This window comes from Aphelocoma coerulescens, chromosome 9, assembly GCF_041296385.1.
Source record: "Aphelocoma coerulescens isolate FSJ_1873_10779 chromosome 9, UR_Acoe_1.0, whole genome shotgun sequence".
Taxonomy (NCBI): domain Eukaryota; kingdom Metazoa; phylum Chordata; class Aves; order Passeriformes; family Corvidae; genus Aphelocoma; species Aphelocoma coerulescens.
In genome coordinates this window covers 9922164-9943981 of record NC_091023.1, presented here as the reverse complement: position 1 = coordinate 9943981, position 21818 = coordinate 9922164, and the positions used below count along the sequence as shown (strand labels likewise).

General features: G+C 39.0%; 1 protein-coding gene across 7 annotated transcripts in view; it reads left to right on the top strand.

Annotated features, from left to right (window-relative positions):
* Positions 1–21818, top strand: part of DOCK10 (dedicator of cytokinesis 10) — a 144632-nt gene that overhangs the window by 74824 nt on the left and 47990 nt on the right. For all 7 annotated transcript variants that reach the window (XM_069023828.1, XM_069023827.1, XM_069023824.1 and 4 more), the window contains exons 7-17: positions 98–232; positions 4685–4868; positions 6537–6622; positions 8740–8823; positions 9711–9866; positions 11413–11637; positions 12368–12490; positions 13099–13181; positions 18639–18761; positions 20010–20089; positions 21196–21383. In XM_069023828.1, the coding sequence (XP_068879929.1) occupies positions 98–232; positions 4685–4868; positions 6537–6622; positions 8740–8823; positions 9711–9866; positions 11413–11637; positions 12368–12490; positions 13099–13181; positions 18639–18761; positions 20010–20089; positions 21196–21383 (1467 nt within the window). The remainder of the gene's footprint in view (positions 1–97; positions 233–4684; positions 4869–6536; positions 6623–8739; positions 8824–9710; positions 9867–11412; positions 11638–12367; positions 12491–13098; positions 13182–18638; positions 18762–20009; positions 20090–21195; positions 21384–21818) is intronic.

The following is a 21818-nucleotide window of genomic DNA, read 5'->3' as shown; positions in this document are numbered from 1 at the left end:
CAGGAGTTACCTGTTATTTAAACCTTGTGAATAAAGTATCAGTGACAATAATTTGCAGTACAACAATTTTCATGCTTCTTCTTTCCCACCACTTCAGTCATTCAAAAAACGCTACTTCCAGCTGACACAGTTGTCGGATAACTCGTATATTATGAATTTTTATAAAGATGAAAAAATATCAAAGGAGCCAAAAGGATGTATTTTTTTGGATTCTTGTACGGGAGTTGTACAGGTAAGTTCCAGTTTATTTCATTGTAGTGTTTTGGGTGTAGGATGCATTTTAAAAGGCAAGTGGAAGAACACGTTCATTAACAGAATAATGGTCTCATTAGCAGTTTCAGGAAATGAAAGCATCAGTGGTTTTGCTCTTTAAATTGGTGCAAATGCTCAGACTGACAAGTTACAAAAAACTACAGCTGAATTATGGTAGCAGACCATGCACACACTCTTTGTCCATGGCAAACATGATAAAAAAATATTGTGAAATGTTTGGGCGGGGGGGAGCGTTTCACTGAAATTATTTTCTGAGGTGTCAGATTTTACCTCATGCTTACTAAGAGCATGCTTGCTTGTTGTGAGGTAAAGAGATTCAGGTTAAAAAGCATCACCTGTTGGGCAAGTGTTAAATTAATCTTGTATCCTGAGCCTCCTTGAAGGTCATCACTTTTAGAGATGATAGAGAATCTTAATGGCATCAGGTAGGACAGAACCTTATTGTTTGTTTGCCCGAAATGTCTAAACCAACCTTTTTTTTCCTACTGTTCACTAAGACAGTGTCATTAGCTTTTTCCCTCCATCTTCTTCTTCCTGTCCTCTCATTCTATTAATATATTTCTCTTTTTGCTTTTGTTTCATTCTAAACAAGATGTTACCTTGAATGGTATGTGACTATTGACTGACCTAGCCCATTGTGTCACTAAAGAAGGAAATGCCTTTTATTTAATCCATACTTTACTTAACCAGTAAAGGTTGGTAACAGTGCCAGGCAGGCTGATTTGAGAGTTGCTTTGAAAGAAATCTTTCAGGTAACACAAGGGAAGACCCCTGATAAACAAAAGGTTTTCTTGGTTGTGATGTCTTTCCTTCACGTCTAAAACCCTTTGGAGGAAGAAAAATAATCAGTTCCCAGTGATTCACTCTGGGAACAAGTATTTTCTGACAGTCCCCAGCTCTGTGGGCAATGGCCATTTCCCCTGTGCTGTTCAGAAGGGTGTCTCTTTTTTCAAACAGGTGTAGAACAGGGCGGAGAGAAGCATGTAGGACAGGGATGTTTGCCGCTGTCAATCCATTGGCTTGAAAGACCCTCACAGGTAGCTTGGAAGTGTAGCAGAAGCTGTAGAGGAGATTCTTACAGAGAAATCCTGTTTAGAAATTGCTGCTTGCTCTTGCCTGGTGGCAGCAAGTGTTGCTTGTAAGGTGGGTCTCAGCCAGAGCTCCAGTCCAGCCCTGTCGGGTGTTATGTACACATTTAATGGTATCCCAGGGGGTGTCCATTCTGCTGTGTTGTTTCTCATGACACTCCAGGATAGCAGAAATGTCTTGACTGCAAGTTTTCTGCCCTTTTTCACTAACTTCTGACAAAAAAACCTCAAGAAAGCTTTGAAATCTTCCTCCCCCTGAGCTTTTGACCACCGCTTTCTAAATCTACAGTGTTCTTCCAAATTGTCCTAAACTGGTTGACCAGTGGGTTCTCCTCTTGCCTGTCCCCAGATACAAGTTTCTGTGATTGTTCTTTGATTGACATTTAGTATGGGATTCACAAATTTGAGCTATCTTCGCTTGCAAGAAGTTAGAATCTTAACCAAAGGGGTACTAGGGTGAATATCATCAGCTGCCAAAGTCTGTGATGGACTTGGAATCATAGGGTTCAAAAACAAAACCTGGCTTAGAGTTGCCATAAACAGGGAGACCAGAGGATGTGGAGAAAGAGTTGGGTAAAACTGAATTTTTAGTGAAAAAATGTGATATGTACATTGTGATTTAATGAGTTTTCATACCTCTATAAGTAATTTAAGTCTCTATGAATGACTTTGAGCTCCTGTTTGATAGAGATAGACTATCAAAATTGTAGTAAACATCCCAGAGAAATCATCTCCAGATAAAATAAAAAGTGCTTCCAAAACAATTCTGTTATTTTGGAAGAATGACCCTCCAGGCATTAGACTTAGCCTGATGTTTCATTTATAGCTCATTCATAGTCTCTTTTTTGAATCTTGTATTATTTCCTTCTGGAAGAAACTTTTGAACTTGAAATTAAGTGTTGAAGATAAGAAATCAAGGTATGGAAGGAGTTCTATAGAGGAGCAAACTGAGAAATGGTAGCTTGTTTTTTTTTTCCTGTTAACTGATTAGGAAGGTAAAATAGTTGGCCTTAGATTCAAAACAAAGACTTTGCTGTAGATCTCATCTGCTTGCCAGAAGTCTGAAGTGCACATGGAAAAGTGGATATTGAAGTTTTCCTGCCCTGCCTGATGTTCTTAAGATTCAGCATGCAAGATGTATTGCTGTATTAGATAATGTCTGGAAGCCTTTCGGTACCTGATTTAAAGATCTTGGCCATGTCTATGAGGGGCAGTACATAATATAGACAATAAATGCATTCATTTTGTGTTTCAGTACCTGATTTAAAGATCTTGGCCCTGTCATAAGAGGAAGTATATAAAATAGAAAATAAATGCATTAATTTTAAATGCTTTTGTCTTATCTGAAGTAAAATTGAAACATAGCATTCTTCTTTATAGATTATGCATAAACTGGTGTACATAATCCACTTTACAAATAATCTATCTTTAAAAGTTTTGAATGGCCACTACCTAAGATTCTTGGCATAGTTTTGTTCAACTTCTAGCTCTTGGTCAGGCCCTTATGTTGTATGATTTTATACATATGTAACAGGTTTTAATTAAATTTTAGTCCTTGTTTTACATTAGCTTGAATGTATGATTGGAGAATTTGAGTGATTTCAGGATCAGGATAAATATTGAACACCCAAGAACCAATTGCTGCAAAACCCAAGCCTATTCTTACCCTGTGTTTGAAGAACTAAAATTTAAAACCCTGAAAGAATATTCACCTCCATAAAGCACTTCAGAGGAAAATTATTTCCTATCAAGAGAATTTCCAGTAGCAGAAATAAAGAATAGCACACATGCACACATATATACACGCACACAATCCCAAGTCAGTTTGAAAAGCCAAGATTTGTCTGACCCTGTTGACCCAAGTAGCTCCAGAAGAAGTAGTTCAGTCTTAAGTGATTCCTGATCTGGGTCATGACATGTAATATAAGAACTGGAGCAAGTGATTAGCAACAGATTGGGTAGGAATCTTCTAAATAATCTTTGTAGCTGGAAAAAAATGTTCATGGAACTTGCTTCTCAGTGTCCTGGGTTCTCATCCTCCTCTGCTAATCACTATCAGATTTTGCCTCTGTTCCTCTTAAATAAAAGTATCACTATCATCTCACCATCTGGCTTAGAAACTTCTTAATAACTTGTTCATATAGGACTGTGCAGAAAAATAGTTATAGTATGCAGAACTACAGGAGGCCACTGTCATGTTATTTGAGACTGTTAAGGAAGAAAAAATGGAGTGAAATGGCCAGTTATGGGGTGGATTTTTTTTTTTCATTTGTCAGCATCACTCCAAGGTTAAATCTGTCAACAAAGTGATGGCAATCTTCTGGAATACTGAAATCAAAATGGTGGCACTGATGTCCATCGTCAGTCAGCTTTAAAAGTTCAGTGAAACAATAGGGAATAGAATGCATTACTGTTCTCTCAGATACAAGCAAGGAGGAGAGAAATTGATGCAACCGCTTCCTTAAGACTAAGAGATATGTGCCTCACTAACTGGGTAGATTTGAGAAATGAAGCACATTATGTTACATCCCATCACTTTGTTTAATTTTTTGAGGTGTTTCAGTAACTAAGTACCTGTTAATTCTTATGACACAAATTGAAAGACTGATCATCTCCTGCTGGTAAAATCTGGTGATACAGAACAGATCTCAGAACTCAATCTATTCCCAGTATACTGGGCATTTGTTCTTATTTTGTGCTTGGAAAGGATAGCATTGCAATGACTGACCTGCACTACACCTCACCTTTGCCTCTTGTGAAAAGTTGTTGAAATCCCCGAAGTTGTTTCTAAAATCTAAGACAAAAGTAGATGTGGGAAGTACCCATTGTAATAGTTACTGTGCAGGAATTTGTCCTGTTGCAATCTTCTGGAAAGATTGTTCCCACTATCCCCCAAATATTTATATGACTTAGCAGTACTTTGGTTTATCTTTTTTGTGTCTGGTGTGCTGGTAAAGTGTAAGAGACTTGATTTTTAGAGCTGTTCTCTCCAGACCGCTTCAACTCGTGTAGCAGTGCTGCACTTTGTGACCAGAGGTCTTTTATTGTTCCACATGGGAGGTATTCCCTTCTGAAGTATTGTTCATCTTAGATTTCTGTGGCTAAATATAGGACATATGTTTGCCATAGAAGCTCTTAAAGGCACAAATTGACATAAATTTGTGTTAATACTGCACTATTTGGATTTTCTTTAAAGCCGCTGAAGTTTGCTTAAATGTCATTTTAAGGAGTGGCCAAATACAAATCCATCTTATGGATGACTTTTTCAGTACCTTTTTGTATTATTTCTAGTGTTTATTTTTATTTTCCTTTTGTTCCAACAGAATAACAGGCTTAGGAAACATGCCTTTGAGTTGAAAATGAATGACCTCACGTACTTTGTGCTGGCAGCTGAAAATGAGCAGGATATGGATGACTGGATTTTCACTCTTAACAAAATCCTGCAAATAAATCCAGAGGGAACAATTCAGGAGAGGAAGAGTGCAGATCTCACTGATCTGAGACTTGGTAAGAGTAAAAAATCTCTTGTATTGTTGGAGTTTTTTTTTAAACAAGTGAAAAAAGTGGAACCTTCATATCAGTATTTAATCATTTTCACTGCCTGAGTCTGTAATGGATTCTGTACCTACTGATTTCTGACGAAGCAGCACCAGTCTTGGCAATCCCTGAACAATGTCAGCTAACTCCCCTCAGATCATTTTCAAAAGGCTGGAGGGGGAGGTAAAGCTGTTCCCACAAAGTCAGCAGGAGCAACGTGGCTCCACTCTGCATATGCAGCTCTTTTTCAAATTTAGTCTCCACTCTGCATATGCAGCTCTTTTTCAAATTTAGTCCTCTCTGTCAATGATCTTGCTGGTACTTTGTGTTTTACTGTCCTGGAACTCTGAAAGTTTAAGAGAGTTTTGTGCTGGAGAGTGGTTAGATCAGTTCTTTTTCCAGCATTTTGCTTTCTCTAAAAATCTGGAGCTAATAATTAAAAAAAAAAAATCCCAGCTGTGGTATATGGCTCTTTCTCTGAAAGCTTATTGACTTTTACTTCTTGCTTTTTTGAGCTTGTATATTATACTTTCACTGTGGAAGAAAGAATTGGATGCTCTGTTATACTGCAGTCTTCGTGTGGCAGTAACTCATTCCTCCACATAATAAATCCACATTCAGTTTGGATTAACTCCAGCTGAAATTCTAAGGCTGAAAACACTTGAAACCTTAATACAGATGTAGAATGCGTGTGCTCTGAGCTGAGTCAAAGCTTTGAATCCACATGCATCCGAACATTAGGGATGTTCAGAGCTAATTGAACTCCTTAGCCTGATGTTTATAATAAGTTCTAATTTTGGAAGGACAGGATACTCTTCATATAGCCAAAGATGTTTTTGTAATTTGGAGGCACAAGAGACTTGCACTTCAGAATCAGAGGAGTACTTTTGAAAATCCTACCCATAAGGGATATTAATGAAACAGGAAGAAATATGTGCATAAAAGGTCAAAAATACAGGCTAACAGAAAACAGAAGTCTCTACTGGTAAAAAAGCTGATAACAAGCAACAGGAATGTGCTATGGAGTTAACTTGTCAAAAGACATGAGGCTTTCTTGGCAAGAGGAGCCCAAAGTGACTACAGTGACTTCTTTTGCATGGGGCTGAGTTACCTAGTGAAAACAGCACTCCCTGGTGAGCTGAGTAAAACACAGGGCTTGTGTTTAGTGCTATTCTCTGGATCCATAGGTTTGCAGCTCATGGAGTCCAGACACTGCATCCCTCCCTTTCCCAACGGGCAGGTAAGGTGCTGCCTGCCTCGCTGAATACTCCCTTTACTGGGTATCCAAAATCTTTTGGTTGACATAAACCTTTGGTGCTGCATCAGAAGAGACTGATTTGTCCCTTTGTCATGGTCATGAATATTTGTCATGGGTGAATGTGTTGGATGTTTCACTGAGCAGTCAGGCCTGTTGTTTGGAAGCTTAAATATAGACTAAGATACAGTGGGCAGCAGTGGAGATGAGGTTCAGGAGGACAGAGGTTTACATGAGCATCGCTTCCATTTGGTAGCCTGATGAGACTGAAGGAGATAAAAAGAAATAATGTGAAATATGGGGTTTTATCTTTTAAACCCAATGGTAATAGCAAGAATAATAAAACCATTTTGTGTTTTTTTTTTTTTTTTCTTCTCTTCAAGACCCTGCAGAAGTTTTGGTGAATTATGATTGCTCTCAAGAAGAGGCAGATTCTTCAGAGAACACCTTGCACCCAGACTTCGCAAAAGTAATGGATGTTATGTTTTTCTTTACAAGTTTAGTGCAAAGAATTTCCTAGGTGAAAAATGCCTGCCAATAGGTTAATCATTAATATTGTGAAAGGTTGAAAAATATAGCACAGTCTATTACAATTGTTAGAGGCACAACAAATGACAGGAATAATCTTCTTTCTGAGCAACTCATCCTTTTGTTTAAGTGAGAAAATCTCCATCAGATGCAGAGAGAGCAGGTGCTCCACAGAGTATTTTGATTTAGACCAGGAAGGCAGTAAGGGTCTGGTCCCTGCAGTTATGTGTGAAATATTTGCTCATCTGAACTGCATTTCAGTAGAGTTTGGCCCTTGGAGAGCCAAGATTTCCTGTGTGACTGGCAAGGAAGTGAGCTCTGAAGTGCTCATTGCCTTTTGTAACTTCATTGAAAGATACGTGTGCTACCAGGGGGAGGCATTTTGTCCTCTGGAGCTTATAAACTGCTTCATGTGGATGAGATAATTGTAGGTGGTGCTAAGAAGCTTTTTAATGAAAAGCTAGATTGGAAATGCTTCACTGCTTTCTCTTAAACGAATGCACAATCTGTTTGTAGCCTTCTGCCAGTGAGCTGCTGTAGATACTGTCTGTCTACACAGCCAAATGCTGTTTGAGGATGTTACTCACACAGATTTGAACTGAAAGCTGTCTATGCAATTGAGGACAGAATCTTACTGTAGATCATATTCATATATGTGAAGTGGTCACCTAGAATGAGAAAGAGGGAAAAAAAAAATCAGATCACCCAAACAAAATAAACATGAAACAACCAACCAGATAAAATGTGGTTTATGTATTAAGAGCAGCAGAAGTGTCTGATCATCTTGTTTGTGGATAGATTCTTTCTAATGATTTAGTTGATGCAGATGTCTCAGAAGTATCTTACTGATATCTCAAAAACCACTGGTGCCTGCAAGGCTATAGGAGATGGTCAGCTTGTTTTGTGATGGTTGTTTTGCCCTTTATATGGATAATTCCTTTTCCCCCACCCTGGCTCTGTAGGCCTGGCTGCAGCAGTGTTCTGTGGCCTTTCCTTAGTCTGTGGCAGATAAATATGCTGATCCCATCTCTAAACCAGTTTACCAGAGCCACATCAGGACCTACCTCTTCAGGTCAGGCCACAGGCTGTGCTAGGAAGTGAATGTAGAGCTCTTGGTCTTGCCGGGCTGCTACTGCTGCTTGTTACTTAATGTGTGCTGGCAATGTCATGGTGTGGAAGATGTGAGACCTGAACAAGAGAATATCCTGTGCCATGGTAACTAAGGGTTGTACTCAGTCCTAGGCAACCAGAAAAGATGGACACTCTGTTAAAAGTTCAGAGATTAATAATTTAAAAATTAAGGGAAATCGAAGTGCAAAGAAAGATTGAAGGAATTGAGCATGTTTAGACTGAGAAAAAAATTCAGAGCTATCCCAAGGGATCTTTAAGGGGAAGGGAAATGTATAGGGCTTACTTTACATATTGGATAAGTGCGCTTAAATAGCAAGGAAAAAGTTACCACAGTTAGACATAGGGATAAACTTTTAGAAGGTGGGGTAGGAAAGCACCAGGCAGCTTCAGGAGGTGAAGTTGGTTTTGTCAGAGAGCTTGCTATTAACTTAAGCATGTGTTTGTCAGAAAGGAAATAGGTATGTGTGATCCTCCCTGTGGCAGAGGGTGGATGGGAGAGGACTCTCAGCCTTCCCTTTGGGTGACTCTGCAGTCTGTGTGTCTGCCCAGCCTGTGAGTCTGAGTGCCATTTGCTGTTCCCCTTTCTGCCTTCCCCTGGCAGGTGTTTTTCTGTGGGGCTGATTTTTTGGGGGTTTATTTCCCTCATCTTGGGAATCTCTAAATTGATTTTGGTGTATCTCACTCAGTGGATAGCATACGTGAACAAAAACTTGAATTACTTAATTGATCTGTTTTTGGATTTCTTAAAAGTATGTCATGGCCTGAAAATCCCTGCTTCACAAGCAGAGTGTGCATGGAAGTGCTTTGGGAAAACTGCTGCAGAAATGGGAAATGTTGTGAGTGAAACATTGATCACTCATTTAGAAGTCTAAAGACTATGGATTTCTGTTCTTGTGCAGAAAACTAATTTATTATCTGTCACCACAGTACATCACAGAAACAGAAGAAACAGTGAAAGCTTCTCGGAATACAGAGCGGCTAAACCTGTTCTCTTTGGATCCTGATATAGCAGTAAGAGATTCTAAATTTTTTTTTCAATTCTTAGAAGTTTTAAAGTACAGGTGGCACAAGCTAACTGGGTTAGCTGAGCCAGGAAAGTGGTTTGCACTTCAGCAAGCAACTGGGTATACCCAAGGCTTCAGCTGTGAAGAGAGAGGGGAGCTATCTGTAGTCCAGAGAGATTTCTGTACAGACTCTACACTTTGACTGCAGAATGGCTGAGGATGGCAGTGACCTCTGGAGGTCACCCAGTCCAGTCGAGCTAAACTCTGAATGAGCTAAAACAAGCATTAAAGCAAAGTTTAACATTTAATGTGAGGATTCAAAGAACATTATTTCTTGCACTGAATGTGATTTAAATAGAAATTTTATTTTACTTAAAAAGAAGGCTTAAGTAACAATGGGATCAGTGTATATTTAAACTTGAGCTTGCTGTCAATCAGCTATAAGACCTTTATTCAAAGTATTAAGCGAATTGAAATAGTGATGTGGCATATAAGTAATGGGAAAAGAGGGAAATGCCTGCAATCTCATTCTAAAATGTGGTGTTAATAATCTGAAAATGTGAGTTTTTTTAATCTATATGAGGAGATTAAAAGCTAAAGTTTCGGAAACAGTAAGTAAACAAGAAAAAAGTCTGTTCTAAAATTACAGGAAATCTAATTTGAATCCCTAATTCTGCCTCTGACATTATATATGTCCTCAGGCAATCTTTTTGGTTTGTTTCCTAATCTATAAATTGGGCGTAACACTCATTCACTGTAGTAATATGAAGATACCAAGAGTGACTTTTGAGGTTTTCAGGTGTTTCAGTGGTTGCAAAGACCTTTAAAAAGCTTACTTAGTTTTGGAATATGATGTTTTTTCCTATGTATAACAAATTGCCCAATTTGTTTCAGGCATTGAATCCTCAGAAAAGGGAGTTTCCAGGGAGAGACTCAGTGATAAAGCCATTTGAAGAAAAGCCTGCAAAGAGGATCCTGATAACCTGCAAATCCCTGAGTTTGAATCTCCAGGCCTGTGTTACTGAAAATGAAAATGATCCCTCAACCAACGTAAGCTTTTCTTATTTCTCTGTGATTTTTCTCTTTTTTTTTTTTTTTTTTTTTTTTGGTTGGTTTGTTGTTTTTTTTTTTTTCTCTTTCTGTACATGTGTTAGTTTGGGAAGATAAGTGAAAGGAAAGCTGTCTCACACACGCATACTGCATTCACTCCTCCTCCCCTGACCATCCCTTTGGACTGAATAATGTAACTGATTAACTTTTCAATAGATATTTTGAAGCTGATTTAGATTGCAGACTTTTAGCTACAGTTCAGTGGAGAATTAAAAATGTTTAAATCCTTGAGGATTCTTAACAGTTGCTATAAGAAGAACGAGTTTAAACTGCCAAGACTTATGTAGAGAGGCAATTGAATATCAGTTGCTGGTGCATTGGAGTTTTTTTGCTGGTTTTTTTTCTGAGAGAGACCAGGAACCAAGCAGATAAAGTTACAGGAGAGAAGGCAAAATAGGAAGGACAGGATGTTTCATCTAGTGGAAAAATCCAGCTAAAAACAGGACAAAACAGAAAATTTTGCTTATTCTTACTGTAAAATAAAAGGGGCAGGGAAAATTGGGATGTAGATGTCAGTCTATAGCTTTTAGTTAGTTCTCCTCTGAAGCAGGAAAGTTATGAGACATCAGTGTCCCAGCAACTCCACTTTCATATATTACATATGAGGCATTGAGTTTTTTGTTGATTTGTTTGTTTTTCATTTGAAGATGACCTCTACAGTGAGTGCAAATTCAGCATGATGTAATCAATATCTTTTTTTGGCAGACTGGAATAACTGTTTAAATAAAGTCACAATAACTGCACCAAGGGCATGCAATATTCACTGCAGAGGCTGAAAAAGCATAGGACACTGTTCCTGTTATGCACTGCTCTTTATCTCCACACTTTTAAGGTTCTGGTTTCTGGACAGCTTAGGTGGTGTTATTCTGAGGCTGATTTATTCTGTCAGAACTGTGGATGCTCTCTGGAGGTTACTTTCAGTCACAGGACTGAATTCCCTGGTACTCTGCCATAGGATAAGTGGGCACTGTCAGAGTGATTTGAGTGCTGGTTTCCCAGCAAAATGGAACATGTGTTTCCCACAGAATAATACACCCACGCTTTTGTGTTTGTACCAGTAAACATTTTCCATCCCCTTGCATTTGTCATCTTTGTGTTGCATTTCTGACGATCCCTGGAAAGCCCACACTCCCTCTTTCCTCTTTTATAATGACTCTGAATCTGCATTTTAAAAATCCTGCAGTGTGTTTACTGGGACTCTATTCATTTACTCTAATAACTAGTTATCCATTTGCTTTCGATTCTGTGAGTTTCTAAGCTCTCAATTCCTCTTCTGGTACCCTGTTGACAAAAAAAGAAAGCCCCTAAAATCACATGCTTGGAAACTAATTTGGGCAAGGGGGTGTGTAGGTGTTTTTAATGTATCTCATAATTTGTAAATATTTGTTTACTTTCTTTTTTTGTAGTTGCTGAAATCCATTAAAAGACAGACCTTACCCTCATTCTCTCACTTACCCCTGTATTATATTTCTGGTATTTTCTCTAGGTAGAGCCTTTCTTTGTGAGCGTGGCACTGTATGACGTCAGGGATGGCAGGAAGATCTCTGCTGATTTTCATGTGGATTTGAACCACACTCTGGTTAGACAGATGATTTCAGGTTCCTCGTGTCTATTAGAAAATGGTGCAGTTGACTCAAGTATTGACTCAAATGAAATGGAAGAACCACAGGTCAAAGGGTTCCCAGAAGAATGGCTGAAATACCCCAAACAGGTACTCCACGTGCGACTTGCATGGCTTAGTGACCTGTGTGACTTCTTTAGATCAGTAGTATTCTTTTTTCTTGGAGAAGTCATGTATACTACCAGTGGTTCTTGTTTTCAAGAAAATACTTTTTCATGTGTTGGTTGTACTCATATACAGCTTTCTGAGAACCCTGTATAGACCATTTACAATCAAAACTGTGATAAAAGTTAGTGTCTCTTATTTAGAGAAACCACCCATATTTCCTGTGCTCTTTGGGTCCATTTTCTGAGCTCTTCCAACCAGCCAGACAAAATCACAACTCAGACCAACACCTAGATGCCTAGATGCTACAATAATCTCAAAGTGCTTTCACATTCTTGCTGTTGCCATAAGCTGTGTGCTGAAGCAGCAGCATGTGTTACCTTTTCTCCTCCTTTCATTCCCCTGAGGAATGACTGATTTAGGCCAGCTTTTAGGTGCTGCCCAAGAGGAACAGTTAGGTTAGACCATGCTAACATGGTCATACTGCTTTTTCACTTGAATCGGTCTGTTTGCAAGGTGCTGCATGTGCACAATTTGACTTCAGCACTAACACAAAGATTTTCTTTTCCATCTGTGTTGAATAAATCAAGATAATAATCCTTAATAATCCTTTCTTGATTTGGTTTGTTACTGTTTCCATGAACAGAGAGCACTGACAGTATTTCCTTTCTCCAGTACTGCTGTATATTTTTGAACTGTTCTCTTTTATTCACAGGCTCTTTTCTCCATAAGTAATCCTCACTCTGAGATTGTACTAGTGGCAAAAATAGAAAAGGTGCTTACGGGAAACATTGCCAGCAGTGCCGAACCTTATATTAAGAATCCTGATTCTTTTAAGGTAATGTAACAGGAGCATCAGTTCCTTCTCTGTAGCTTCTGTGTGCTGGAAGCTGAAGGCATTGCAAACCGTACTGACAAATCTCAGCAGTGTGTGGTTGCTGAACAGGACAAGCTCCCAGGCGCCCCATGCTTCAGAAAGCAAATGTCCAAGTTCACTGACTGAATGAATGAAGCTCCATTTTGCCTGCAACATGCAAAACCATCTGTGGTGCATTCCTGTGCTGGTTATGCCTTAGTACAGGGATATTCTCTTTCAGCAATCTTTTAGAAATTATGAGCTAGGGAACTTTGTACATGAGCAAAGTTGGGCTAGGCACCTGTCTGTCTCTGAGAGCAGGCACTGCACCTGCATTGGGTAATTACAGAAAACCAGAACAACTTTAATGCAGTTCTGAATAAAGGAGTGGTGAAAGGGTTTAATTTGTCAGCAGCATCATATTCATCTTGTGATATCTCTGCTGTCCACCCTGGAACCTTTTGTTATGAACAGTATCAGGCCAAATTATTGTAGTGATGCTGTAGCCTCTTCAGCTTGCATGTACTTTGTGCACCATTTAAGGTGTTAGAATGATATTGATGAAATAATTCACATTTCCATTTTTGCAGTGGGCACAGAAAGTGTTAAAATCCAATAAACAGTTCTGCAGCAAGCTGGGGAAATACCGTATGCCATTTGCTTGGTCAGTGAGGTATGTATTCATTCTTTTCATGATTTTATAAGCATCTTATTGCTTATTCTCTTGGACTTCTATCCTTTTATTCTTTTCTACTTTTTCTGCCTGAAGCTAAGCAAAGCTTTCTCTCTGGTCCAGCACCCCAGAATATCCTGCAGTTTTTTTGTTTCATTGCCCTATTTTTCTCACAGATAAACGTCCATTACTTGCTCATTAAATGTTACTGTGGTGGAATCTTTTCTTCAGGTGTGTAGTGAAGTTGCCAGGGAGCAGCAAAGGTAGCTGATGAAATATCAGTTTATCGTGAGCTCCACCATTCATTGGGCGCTAAAAATTGCCAAAGAGATGTTAAAGTCACAGTTCTCACAAGAATTTCCTGCAAAGAGAATTGTGGTCTGAAAGAGAGTTGCAGTGGCCACCTAGAAAGGAGGTGCATAGGTGTGAAGCTCTTTTCTTGTTATGATGCCTGTCAAGTTTTAAGAAAACTCTAACCAAGGACTTGAAGGGGTAATATTGAGGGATTATGGTTCAGGTACTCTTGCATTTTTTGTGGTTAGTAGGTGATGGAGAACTTCTATTTTCTCATTTGGCATTTTATTGTCATTTGGGTTTTATTGCAGGTCAGTGCAGTGGCAGTAATGGATTTTTATTTTTTCTCTCTCTCCTCCTGTATAATTTTTTGCTGGTCTCACCTCAAGATTGAGGCACCCCTGTGTCTTGATCCCCTTTTAGCAAACATGGCTTTTTTTTTTCCTTTTTTTCTTCCTTGAAGTTTTGATGTAATTCCTTTCTCTGTCCTCTCCCTTTTTTCTTTCTCAGTGTTGTGTAATTTCTTCAACTTACTGCTGCCCTGGGATGAGAGAGCTTCCTGATGGAGACCCTCCTGTGTGTCCCTGTGACAGCTCTCCTTTCTTTCTGCCATGTGTAGAGCAGGGAATATAAATTTTTATATTCCCTATAAAAAGGAAAGCTGTCAATTGCCAAGTGAAAACATTCCTCCTTCTCTGTGGCTTCTGTTCTCACAGTAGCAGGCCAGGTGGAGAGCTGCCTAAAGCTCTCAGTAGGGAGAAAGGAAGAGCAAGTGCTGAGTGAAAAATTTGTGTTGCGGCATTGCCCGTAGTTATGAGAGAGCTCTGTGGTGTGTGCTTCTGGTGGGTAGCACAGAGCTCCAGAAGGGCACAGTTTCCCATGACATGCGCAGAGGAAAGCTTCTGATTTTGGAATATGGTGCTTAGATGGCAAAGAAGAAAACATGCAGTGAGGTATGGCGATTTGAAGGGTTCATTTATTTTTTATTTATGTACTTTCTTTCTCAATATCCAATAAGAACAGGAGAGGTGAGTGCTCAAGAGAAAGGCAGATAATGTGTTCTGATCTGTCATTCCAAGCTCAAGGATGCTCATAAATATTTGCTATGTCTGTGTAGCTGGAGGACCTTTCATCAAAATCATATTGATGGGTTGATAGAGACACTTTTACCATGTAACAGACTGTGCAATGGCAGGTGGTGCAGGCTTGGCACCAGACTGACCTGAAGCTTCCTATTAACTCTGTCTGCCTGCCTGTGCTCTGTGGCAGTACCATCAGTTCTGCAACTCAGCCCTTGCTGTAACTATCTTTAGGTGTCATGATGATTTTAACTAGTTTAGGGTCTGTCCAGGCACTCATGCATATAAAGAAAGCTAGAACATTCTTCCACAGCTTCAGCAAATCCTGCCAAAAATAAAATACAGAAAGGTTTTCTTCTCATTTTGAAAGGAGTGTGTTTTCCTTTTATAGGATTCCCCAAGTGTCAATCCCTTGTTGCCTTGTGGTGAGAGGGAGTGGGCCGGAGCAGGATTTGGGCTATGCCCCACTCCCCTGGTTCTCAGCTGCTGGGCTGTGTATTCCACAGCTGTATTGCCCAAGTGCATCATGGAGTGTGTTCCTCAGCCCAGAACTGTGGCTGCAGCTCTGCACTTGCTCTGCCTAAGGGAAGTCTTTACAGACATGAGTGAAGTTTGCTGTGGCCTCTATCCCTGTGAGGCACAGAGCACCCTAAATGCCTGTCAGGCTGAGGTGCATTGAGAAAATGCAAATTCCACACTCATTTACATCTGTTTGTGTATTAACATTGCTCAGGTCTGACTTTGGTAAAAGCAGAGTATAAAATCTATTTCTGTTTTCAGAGCTTGAAAATAGAAGTTTCCACATGAGGCTATCGCACTACAGGGGGAAAAAATGGTTTGGCTATGATAAATAGCAAAACCCTGGGTTTGGAAATGTGTTTTCCAGTTAGTTCATTCTGGCATTAAGCACACTCCCGCTTTTGTGTGGAAATTTTCCCTCCTTAAAGCAGTTACAGATGGCCACAGTGCGATTTTTACGTATGCATTCAGCAAGCCAAACTCTTGACAGCTGAGTATTGCACATGTGACTGAAACTCTTAATTAGCTCCTGTGGCACCAGTTTGTTAGCATTGCTCAAAAGCATGACTCAGGGTTCTTCCCTGATTTCCTGCTGGGAAATCTGGTGTCTGTGTGCTCTCGCAGGTATAATTACGCTATGTGTTAGAATTACAGTGTGTCAGAGTCTTGTATTCCTGCCAGAACTGCCAAAGTTTGCAAATATCTGCCTCAGCTACATATTGTAGATGTGGGGGAAAAAACTTCATTCACAGAGATTAGTTTTTACACTCTTACTCCTTCAAACCTTCTCCACCCTTGTAAACATAATGTTTTGGAACCTAATATTTGAATCCTTCAGTAGCTTGTGCAGCTGCTGGTTTGGTTTAGCTGCTGTAGGTTGAGGTAGCTGAAGGCAGTGAGATGGCACTGATTTCCAGTAGCTGCAGATCTTTCACTGAATGTCTAACCCTGGAGGTGAGCAATTTTCCTGCAAATCATAAACCACTACTTCAAAAGTACTTTTTTCAAAGTTAAATGATGAAAAATGTGTAGGTTTTCTGTGCTCAGAGAATTTTTTTAGGATTGTGGACAATCAGCTAACAGAAGAGCAGAATCATATAAACACTTTAAGTACTGAGATGATGTTACAGTTTCTTTAGTGTAATCTATTAACTTGCTTACTCCTAAATTACCACTTTCAGAATCTCTTCAGGAGATTTAGTTCTGTGAAATGTTTCTTACTAAAACATCTCAGTAAATAAGTGCCCAGCACTAAGGCATTGTTAATGTCTTAGACTAATATTGGACCCCTGGACTGTAGAAGTTTTTAAAGCATTTCCTTGTTTTGGCGTGACAGTTGTCATTCTCAAATGCCTGCAGTATGTTCCTTGTGACAAGGAGCACTTTTGTTCCGCCTGCAAGGATCTAGCAAAACATAGGATTGCAGTTACTTGACTGCAGCTGTAACACATTCAATACTTGCTGCTCTGGCAATTCTTCAGCCTTAATAATTGTGGGGAATGGAGACACCAGTACAATTTTACCAGTGCATAAAACATACCTTTTTAAGAAGGATTATCTTGTTTTCAATGGATATCTAAACTACTCATGTGGTTCTAAGAACTTTATATAAATGGAGTACTTTGTGTAAGCTGGAGAGATTAAAAATATTTCCATTTTGTAGTAGTTTCATGACTTTAATTTTGTCCTGGGTGCATTATTTCAGTGGGGATATGCTGCTGAACCAGTCCTAGAGGTAGAGTGTATGATAGCCAGGGAGCACTGATACTCTGGAGCAGTGGTTGTAGGCAGGACGACTCTGTAAAGCCCTTCTGACTCCAAACCGGAGGGGAGGAGTGGGCAATCACGGAAGCTTTTGGGTTTCAAGAGACCTTGAGGATCACGATGCTGTGTTCCTGAGCCTCCTGAAAGGCAGGGCTCAATACCACTGACCCAGAGTGAGCTATTTCCAGCTTCATTTCCTTTTCACTTGTATCCCCAGCCCTTCCTTGGTGAGTGCCCCTACACTCTGCTGCGCTGAGCAGGGGTTTGTTCGGTGCCAGAGCCTGCACTGGAATCAGTTAATAGTTTCCAGCAGAGCCTGGTTTTGCTCAGCATCACATTGCAGAGCCCAGCGGAAATCATTCACCCAATGTTTTGGTCCTCTCTGTTAGTCTGGAGGAGGAAGCAGTGCTGAGTCCAAGAAATATCATAGTGTCACCAATACTGTAATAATTATTAAATATTTTTTCTTTCCTTTTTCTTTTTTCTGACAGCAGTTTAATAGAATTTGTAGAGTAAGTGGTGGCTGCCAGAAATGAGGTCTGGTTTCTCCCTAGTAAGCTTTTTGACGTGGTGTATTGGTGTGGACCTTATTCCCTCCAACAGCTGGAGGCAAAAATCTGATAGAAGAGAGTTGATCATTACAGTTGCAAAGAACTGAAATAGGGATGCTTCTCTCAGTTAATTAAGTTAAGATACGGTGCATTTATACTTATTCTTGGGATCCTCTTCCAAAGGTTTGCTCCATTATTTTGCATCTGGCAACAATTTGTCCTGGCATCAATTCTTCTTCTCACTGGCAGTGGAACAGAGAAGGAAATTAAGGAAGCAAGATTGGCCAAATGATTCACAGAACAGCACTTAGTGTCAAGAACATTTTACTTTTGTTAAGCAATGTTTTTTCATACTACAGTTGAATCCAAGGTTGATTAATTTGGATAGCTGTTACGTTATCTGGTCCAGCCAGCATGTGTGACCCTTGAGGATATACAAAGGGCACTGGAGTGTCTTAATTAAATCCTGCAAGTGTCAATGAGCAGGAATGGAAATGTCTGGAAATGTCTTCCTTGTGCACACAACAGCTGATATTTATTGTTCTCAGTTACAGATGGTTATCCTTCTTTTCCATTTCGTTGGGCACTTTGTAACTGGTTCATCAAAAATTTAGTTGGTGCTGCCCAAACTTGTTTTGTGAAGGAATGCTAAGCCACAGTGAGCTGGTGTCGTGCTCCTGGAGGACACAGGACAGATTTAATGCACAGGAGCACTCATTGAGGTCTCTAACCTGTGTTTCTTTATGTGGTAGGAGGTGGTGGTTGAGATTTAACAGCTTGCTATGATTTCTGTTGTTTAAAATTCTAATGATTTTCCTTGGATAATAACTTCTTGGATTAAATTACCTATGGATGAAGCCACCTATGGATGCACGGAATTCTTCAAACTGATTCCTTGAAATAAGGAATCAGTCTCTTTGTTGAAGTGAGGAGTCGTGTCCGTGATGGGTGAGAGGCTCTCACTCAAACCAGGTCTGAGGTCTTTGCAGGACTGGGATTCACATGGAATAAACTGAAATTGGCTTTGCTCCTGCAAACATAAAGTTTGGCAATGCTTTCTGGGGTGAAAATCTGCAGAGAGGCCATGAATTTCTGTAAGAATTCATATCACAGCCTTGTTAAAAGATTACAAGGCAATTTCAAATGCTCAAATATATACATACATATATATATATATATATATATATATATATATATATATATATATATGGATGAGTGTTTATAAATATGCCATTTTTCTTTCTTTATAGGCCAGTGTTTAAAGATAATCAGGGAAATGTTGACAGAGACTCCCGATTCTCACCTTTATTCAGGCAAGAAAGTAATAAGATTTCCATGGAAGATTTGATTAAACTAATAGCAGAATACAGAAGGTAAGGAAAAGTTTCTAATTTGCTTTGAAGCTTTATAAAGCTGTGCAGAATAATTGTTGCTGGTTTTTTACTTCATTTAACACAATGTGTCAAAGTGACCATGTTAAATTTTATTACATTAGTTTTTTCACATTAGGTTATTACCTGCCAAAGAGTGCTTGAGGTTGGACTTTCCAGGAAAATTGAAACGTCATTTGGCACATTAAAATAAACGTTATTATAACCTAAAAATAGTGATTGCTTAAATCAGCTTTTATCAGGGGAAGATGCAGTTGAAGTACTCAAAAAGAGAACATTATCTCAGGGGAAAAAAACGAGAAAAAAGAAAAAAAGCATTTTTATGGGTTTCCCAGCTCCTTGCTTTTGTTTGCTTGAGTTTCTGTGGCAAACTGAAGAATGTAAATCGAAAGTAAAAACCTTCTCCAAGTGTTTTACAGTCTGGAAATTACTGAACAGAGGTTTGGCTGAATAGTCTTCCACACAGGTATAAATCAGGTTAATCCAAGAGCAGGGTCTGTGTTTATACTGGATAAGTGACATGAGAATTGAACTGTGTATTTCTTCTTGTCCCTTCTACTCTAAATGTGCCTAAAAAGGAATTAATCTAAATAATTTCTGTTCTATTTATATTAAAAAAAAAAAAATCATAGAAAGATTGACTGTCAGCCATGGGGCTTGGATCAGGCCCATAACTTCTTACTGTTACTGGTCAGGACGCTCTACTGACTATTCATTAGTGTCACCACTGCTGTGTTTGTGTCTCTAAAACATCTTCTAGACAAAAGAGATTTAGCATTGTAGTTTTGGCACTACTCAAATTGCTTAGGTACAAGGAATATGTCTTGGTCCCTTTTCAGCATGGCACTTGCAGAAGCCACAATGCTGTGAGCTCCTCTCATCCCAGTGCTTATTGAATTCCTTTTAGGGAATATTTTAGAAAGTAAAAGTAGGCAAGTTAATTCTCATAAATTTTGCTTCATCACTTTCTTCATCTTCTACAAAATATTGCTTCCAAAGAGAAGGCAGGAATGAGACTAAGAAAAAAAAAAGAGACCACAAACCAAATCATATTTTATTTCTGCTGTTATATTTGATTAGAGTTTAATAGCCAATAGGTCTATCTTAAATGTATTTCATGTATATTTATGTCTTAAATCAGGGTCTGTTTTTCATTTTAGATTAATTCCTGTGATAGTATCATCTCTGTTGTTCTAATTTTCTAAAATTTTTTCATTTATCTCATTGCAGAGCGGAGAAGATTAGCAAAATACAGACTATACCTGGCTGTTTGGACATTGCAGTTGATTGTGTTCCTTTGGAACATCCAAGTATGATTCCACTAGAAAATTAATTATTCTAATTAAATAGGATATTGTCATAGGCTTTCAATCCATAACCATGCCTCGAGACAGTTCTGACAGAAGTGTCCATTGTGTAGGAAAATGTATCAGGGGAGTGGTTTTGAATTGTTGTCATTTAATTACACCAGTTTTTGTTTTATCCTGTACCTGGCCAGATGCACCCCACTTTTCAGTGCCTGTGAAAGAGGAGAAAGAAACCACACTGCCATATCTGGCCTAGAGCCACTTCTCCCCATCCTGCATGGGTTGCAGAGCACCTGCATTGCTCTGAAGCTGGCAATTTCCTCTTGTACTAGGTTAGAGGGAAGTAAAATTTGTTGTGGTGTATGTGAGGGATCACAAGCTTCTTTCAGCTTCCTCACACCATATTGGTATTTTCCTGGGGGTTATTCTATGATTTGAGGAAGGAATTTGTAGTCAGGGTCTGTCCCATGGCTTTTCCCAGAAATAGTTCTGATAGCTCTGTACATCCCTAAGTTGGTGGCCCCTCTCAGCTTGAGTTCCCCATAAAGTTAAATGCCTCACTGATTTAATGGCATAGGAAGAGAAAGTATTCTCTGTCCAGTTTTAATCTCTCCCAGTCTCAGTGACAGAGTGCTTATTTTCATCTTCTGTTTCTTGATCTGATTTCAGTTATCCCAATTACATCATATATTTGATCTAGTTCTGCACTGCTCATTTCTTCATTTTATTTATTATGTTATTAGATAATAGAAAAACTTAAGCTGTTGAGCTGTAAAATAGATTAGAAGCAGTATCTCTCAGTACTTTCTGCAGAAATTGTCCATATACCAATGGGGCTCTTACAGCATTAAATGTCACCAAACACTATGTTTGTGTCAAAAGGGGTTGCCAGTGCTGTCCAGTTTAACTCAAGTGAGAAAAACCATTTGAGGATAACATATTGCCACTGTTCTGAGGTAACGTGTAAATTTAAGGCATCTCAGCATTACTCATTCTTTGTAAATAAAGGCAGGATTTTGCATGTTCCATCTCAATATTACTTACTCTTCATAGTAAGACTGTGAAAACAAACAGAATATGTGATGGCTCTCTTTCCTTTTCTTTTGAAGACTGTGTAACTTCATCCTTTATTCCAATCAAGCCATTCCATAATGTAAAGGAGCATCAACCTACAGTGGAAGTTGAGGAATTCGTGCAGGAATCAACGAAATATTCTCGACCTTACAGAGTCTACAAGAACCAAATATACATCTATCCAAAACACCTCAAGTATGACAGCCAAAAACACTTCAACAAGGTACAGTATGTGACTGATTGAGGCCAACATGGGGTAGTCATACATTGCATGAACTCTTTCAGGAATAAAGGAGTACTTACAAAGGAGAGGATAATGGTGATGCCACTGAGTTGGCTTTTCATCTTTTTCAGGATTTGAAATGATAAAATATTGGTACAATTTTAATGAGTTGAATCTATGGGTTAATTTTAAGTTGTACTAGTGGTGCAAAGAGAGAGAATGTGCTAATACCTTCTTCACAATTTTCAGAAGGGCTTTATGGTAATGACATAATGTGAGCAGATAAAATTAATCTGGATAATTTTTGTAGTTCTTAAATGAAACCTGAGTACCACTTTAGTTTTCAACCACCATGAAAACACATTAAGGATAAGATATAGGTAAGTCCTGGTCACTTAATAATCTGCTTCTATACAGTCATTTTGAGGCCTACCT